This window comes from Bos indicus, chromosome 6 (assembly GCF_029378745.1).
Source record: "Bos indicus isolate NIAB-ARS_2022 breed Sahiwal x Tharparkar chromosome 6, NIAB-ARS_B.indTharparkar_mat_pri_1.0, whole genome shotgun sequence".
Classification (NCBI taxonomy): domain Eukaryota; kingdom Metazoa; phylum Chordata; class Mammalia; order Artiodactyla; family Bovidae; genus Bos; species Bos indicus.
Genome location: NC_091765.1, coordinates 86,848,357 through 86,854,356, shown reverse-complemented (window position 1 = coordinate 86,854,356; position 6,000 = coordinate 86,848,357). Strand labels below are relative to the sequence as shown.

Here is a 6,000-nt window from a genome sequence, read left to right as displayed (position 1 = left end):
ACAGTTTGGTAGAGATCCTTTAAAGAAGAGGTAGGTGGGAGGGGTAAAGAGGAAATAATGTTTGTCTAGCAGCACCTGAGAGAACATGTAACCTCTATCATTTCAATCTCGGTTAACAATGATCTTTCCCTCTTGAATCTCCAAATATAATAAAGGGATGATCGTTTTCCTTTTTATTCTTATTCACTAAGGACCCTCTCTCCTTTAACATGCAGCTCAGTATTAATATCACTATTCATAAAAATGAATAGCCCTTCCAAAGACAAGCTAGCAGATCAATGCTTCAAAGTGAGGTTGTTTAGATTTAGCAGAGAGGCTCAAATGAGTAACTTTTATTCATACAGTTATTAGAGAAAACACACAAAATTTCCAGCACTGTTAACCACTGCCTTTTCTTCCTGGACCTGGTTTATTTAAAGCATTCCTATCAACTCGAGTTGGTTCTAAAGTCTGCTTTAGGGGATTCTGACATCTAACGTGGGTGGATACATTCTGGTCCAGATCTTGGCCTCCATCTTACGATGGACTGGTAGAATACTGTTTCATCAGATGCTCGTGGCAGGGATTGCAAACTCGCTCAGGCTTGATACTTGAAGGAAGAGGCAGTTCGTTTGTTGAACAGATGTTACAGAAGGTTCCTCTGCAGTTCCTACATACATTCTACAAAGAGAAAGCGAGGTCAGGTGGGTAACAGAAGAGCAGGGCATAAGTATGCATGGGATGCAGGAGGCCAAATATGACGGATGCTTAATGTCCAATAAAATACTGGCTGAATATGTGCTGTATGCCACACAGTATCGGACCAAACAACCTGTCTACAAAGTGCACAGTCAAGTTCTTAGATCTAAATGAAGACAAGCATTTCCACAGAGGTCACATGAACAGATAATACACAGATTATTTATCTTCACAGAATATATACTTCCATTTATATTCACTTTTAGGTGGGCTAGTTCTAAAATTAGTTTGCTGTTACCTAAGCATACTCCAAATAAGGCAAGCGGTGACCTAGCCGTGGGTTTGGTAACCAGCAAAACACTTAGAAACTTTGCTGAGCATGAACTAAAAGCATAATTTCTAATACATGATGTGCTTAATGTTTTCCTGTGATGCTCTGCGAGCACATCTTTTGGGATATCAGTGCAGGCACAGCTGCCTGCGTCCTTTCTATTTGGGAAATTAATCTATTAAGCAAAGGCTTCCCTGATGGCTCAGCGGGTAAAGAATCTGCTTGCAGCACAAGAGACACAAGGGATGCGGGTTCAATCCCTGGGTTGGACAGAGGAGCCTGGTGGGCTACAGTGCAAAGGGTCGGAGGTGACTGAGTGACTAAGCATTTGGAGTCTTTAGTAGCCAAACTGGGGGACAGCATGTGGGTCATTATGGCCGTGTTGCAGAGAGTGACAGGACAGTGCACACACAGCTCCGAGGTGCCCTGTATAAAGGCTGTGAAGAATAGTTTTCCCCATAAATAATGCTCCTTTCTGCCTAAACAATTCATCTTTCTGAGGGTGCAGTGGAGTAGGGGGGAATCAATCTTATTTGAAAGCCTGGGAGGAATGTTTCCTCTGACATATTGCAGTTACTTTGCAGGTCTTAGACAAGAAAAGCCAGAATTAGATTAGCAGCCTCTTCTGTTTCGGAACACATTTCTCTAACTACAACTTCCAATTCTATAAAGGCAGTCCATCTTTATCTGTTTCTGCTAATTTAAGACTAGGTCATACTACAATTTTGCTTGTTAAAATTTTAGCACGATCACAGACACTGGCAATTGGGTTGTAATGTAGAATTTGGGCATGTTTCCATCTCCTCTATGCACTTGTTCCTGACACTCATTTGTCTGTAACATTTCTTGAGCATCTGCTATGAACTGGGCACATATTAGATACTGGGGGATCCTACTGTGAGCAAGGCACAGATGTGGCCGTCAAAGATGCTTACTCTTCCTTGGGTGCTCCCTTCACCCAGCTGACTCTAGAATGACAAGCTGGGAAGGTGCTCAGACAGAGACCCTTGAGGATCCAAAGGGAAAACAAGTGGTTTGGTGGAAAGAGAGCTTGTTTTCCTTTCAGAGGGTGTTTCCCCAACTAGTTCAAAGGATTCCCTTCCCTAACCTGTCTTCTCTGTTCTAAACAGGATGGAGTACTGGAAGGAGTGTAGACTTTGCAGCCAAAGTCAGGCTGCATCTGAGCTTTCAGTAACTGGGAAATGCAGGTGACACCTCTGAGCCCAAGGCTCTTCATAAAATGATGGCACAAAGGACATAAGCTTAATGAGACCAGGACTTCATGTACACTTTGTTCATTATCCTTTTGTAATGAACAAATTTATACATTCGTTTATTTTAAATTATGTAGTAAATTCTGTATTTAATATTTGAATGGGGATTTACTGATATGACTTAATAGGACTGAAAATAATAGGTACACACTCACTGCTGTTCCTTTTGCTTCCCACCCCCCACTCTGCACTCTACATGGCAAAGTCCCTGTCATCAGAAGCAGCTAGTCATGCAGTGGGCGTCCCTACGAAGAACTTGTTTGTTTCTCATCACTGTTACCTTTGTTAGGCTGCAGTCTTCCTGGCATAGCTGACAATACTTCGGTGGCTTTTCGGAGGGCAACGGCTGATCCTAAACCACACAGTGAGCCAGTCAGTCTCCCTTAGCCCCAGAAATATATTTTCAGAATATGCATTTTTAGTTACAAAATTATATAATCACACTGCAGACTATTGGAAACTAGAAAAACAAGTTATATATATATATAGTCTTACCACCTTAATACAACTCTGATAATATCATTATCCTTGTTGACCCTCTTAATTTTTATAATAGAGTAACAGGCAATTTTACTGATAGAAATTCATGTATATAAATGTAAAAATCTCCATCCCTTTTATATTATTCTGTCATGAGGAATGGAAGGGAGTAGGCTTCAGTATACCTAGTAAATAAAAGACCATGGTAACTCAGACATAGTAGCATTTATCATCTTTCTCATGGAGTTACCACTATATTTTGTAATGTATTTCTTAACCGTTGATGTTTGCTTATTTCCAAGTGATCAAGAGGTACTTTTTCTCTTCCTTTTATTTAAGGGAAAGCTAAGGGCAAGGGAGGTCTGGTGAGCTCTCTGAGGTCTCACAGTAAGTCAAAGAGAATCTCAAATAGGAAGTGAGCACTGCTGTTTTACTTAGTAAATTGCTCAAAACTGTCCTACTTGCTGTGAGAGTGTCGGGGAAATGCATGTTTAGGATATTAAAAGGATGGGGCACAGAGACTTGTATGCGTTCACCTACCTCCCTTGCTGCCCTGTTTACAACTAGGCAGGGCCCAGCCAACTACCTACCTAATTTTTTACAAGATGTTTTAGGACAGGAGACTCAGTTACCTGTTGATCCACAGGGTGAGACTGCAGCCTATAACAGGAAAGTAAAAACAGTAACTAACAGCGGCTTATATCTCCTTTATCATTTTCAAAGCATGGAGAAAGCAATACCATGGTTCTTCTATGTTGCTGGGACCAAAGTAATTATTAATGTTGACCTCCAAGGAGAGGAAATTTTGGTTGTTAAATCTATTACTAGGATAAGATCCTGTATTAGTCTAGGTTCCTGTTTAAAAATAGATGAGAGTTATATTTTGTTTTCTTCCTACTATCAAGAAAATAGTCTTCGTGTTTCCCAACCTACAAAACCCCAGTGGCTGAGGCCATGCATTTTAATAGCTTTTTTTCGTATCTAGTATTATGGAAACCTGCTGATTCTCATATGTCATGTATTAGTCCCTTCTCCCAAGTTATCCATTTAGATTGAACTATTTCTTCATGAGACCAGCTGAGCTAACCCCAATTTTGCCAACTTGGAACAGAACTTATACAAGAGAAGCAAAGCCCACATTAAATTCTGGGGGAAATGGACCACAGATCTATAATGATTCCAATTCTCTTCAGTTGAATGGCAGTGTGACCATTAATATGACCAGCTTGGCAGCTGTTCCTTGGACCACAATCCAAGGCAACTTTGGGTATGTTTTAGGATGGCAGTTCTTGCCAGGCGAGGCCCTGGAAGCAGCTTTTATTTAGTGCAGAGGAAGACAAAGGAAGACATGATAAAGAGAGGCAACTTGGGTCTCTGTGTGCCTCATTTTTCTCACCTGTAAAGTAGGAGTAGATGATTAAGCTTTTTTAAGGAGAAGTAAATTTGTAACGCCCCACTCCAGTACTCCTGCCTGGAAAATCCCATGGACGGAGGAGCCTGGTGGGCTGCAGTCCATGGGGTCGCTACGAGTCGGATATGACCGAGCGACTTCACTTTCACTTTTCACTTTCCTGCACTGGAGAAGGAAATGGCAACCCACTCCAGTGTTCTTGCCTGGAGAATCCCAGGGACGGGGGAGCCTGGTGGGCTGCCGTCTCTGGGGTCACACAGAGTCGGACACGGCTGAAGTGACTTAGCAGTAGCAAATTTGTAAGGAGACAATGAACGTTGACACATTTTTTAAGCTGCAGAGTACAATACATATATAAGGTAGTATACTCATGCCTCCTGGTTTTCAGGTTCCACATCTGTGGTTAGTTAAATCCCAGAGGCACAATCCACAGATACAGCACATTATGTTCATTGTACCAGGCCATTTTTTGTAAGAGACTTGAGCATCCATGGATTTTGATATCTGAAGGGGCTCCTGGAACCCTGGATGCCAAGGGATAGTCATTGTATTGTCTATTTCTAGGGCCTAAAATCAGAACCTGACATGTAAGACACTCCTGAAAGTAAATGACTTGATTTTGGTCTGGCATGAGCTGACTCTGAAAGGCCCTTTTAAGCCTTGGTTAATTTTATGGTCTAATTCCTTCCCACAGCCCATGATGGTCTGTAGGAAGATTAGCTCTAATCTTAAGGAGTTTAAGGCTGGTCCTGGATCAGACCATGTTCTCTTGGGAGTAAAACTTAAAGGTACTGGAATCACTCTGGCCTTGGAGGCAAGGAAGGACTGTTTAGGCTAAGCACCTCCAAAATCATCCTGCTGTTGGACTGTGTGATTTATCTTCTCCAGCGGCTAGTTTTGCTCCAGATGACATATTATCTCATTCTTAGGGCATCAAAGATTGGACAGATTCAGCTGCCAAAAATATATACTATATAGGTCTCTCAAAACTCCTCTGTGGTATCTTTCCTTGATACTAATCTTTTGTTATTGTTGTCATTATGATTGACTTTAATTTTTAGTGCAGTGTTAGGTTCACAGCAGAGCTGAGCAGAAAGGACACAGATTGCTTATATATTGTTGGACCTCCCCCCCTCCCCCAATATCAACATTCCACACCAGAATGGTACCCGATGCGAACAGTTACTGAACCTAAACTGACACGCTGTGAGTCATGGTTTACCTTAGGCTTCTCCCTTGGTGGTGTACATTCTATGGGTTTGGACAAATATATGACGACATGTATCCATCATTACAGTGTCATAGAGTATTTTCACTGGCCTATAAAATCCTTTGTGCTCTACCAATTCATCTATCCATATCTCCTAATCCCTAGTAATCATTATCTCCATGGTTTTGCCTTTTCCAGAAGGTCATGTAGTTGGACCTCCTTCATTTTTTAATATAGTGGCACTGTGTAATATTTTGTTGTTAAAGTAATTTGTTAAAAGTCAACTTCCTGGAAGGGATCCCATGATCTTCAGTGAGCAAATGAGATGAAGAGTTAAGAAAAATAAACTATTTTTCTCTTTAAGAGAAAAACATAAGGGAAATAAGGGAATTTATTTGAAACATAGCCTCCATTCACTTAGCACACAGGTGGAAGCAGGTCATGCTCAAGTGCATTAAGAACCCAGGAAATGCTATGATTTGTCTTTCATTCACTTGTCCTACTGATCCAGTAGAGATCAGATTAGAGCTAATCTTTTAAGTGATAGTTTGGGGATTAACCAGGAAAGAATCAGAAGACAGCCTGATCACCTTTATTTCTTCTGAAACTGACTAAA

The 6,000-nt window shown here is 41.2% G+C and overlaps 1 protein-coding gene across 19 annotated transcripts in view; it reads right to left on the bottom strand.

The window, feature by feature from the left end:
- Positions 1 to 312: 312 nt before the first annotated feature.
- Positions 313 to 6,000, bottom strand: part of RUFY3 (RUN and FYVE domain containing 3) — a 92,632-nt gene continuing 86,944 nt past the window's right edge. For 8 of the 19 annotated variants that reach the window (XM_070790921.1, XM_070790904.1, XM_070790905.1 and 5 more), the window contains 3 exons: positions 3,396 to 3,423; positions 2,564 to 2,635; positions 313 to 660 (listed from right to left, as the gene is read on the bottom strand). In XM_070790921.1, the coding sequence (XP_070647022.1) occupies positions 517 to 660; positions 2,564 to 2,635; positions 3,396 to 3,423 (244 nt within the window). In that variant the 3' untranslated portion in view covers positions 313 to 516. Of the gene's footprint in view, positions 2,666 to 3,353; positions 3,424 to 6,000 lie in introns of all 19 variants that reach the window. The other 11 variants (XM_070790908.1, XM_070790919.1, XM_070790910.1 and 8 more) reach the window with 10 other exon arrangements.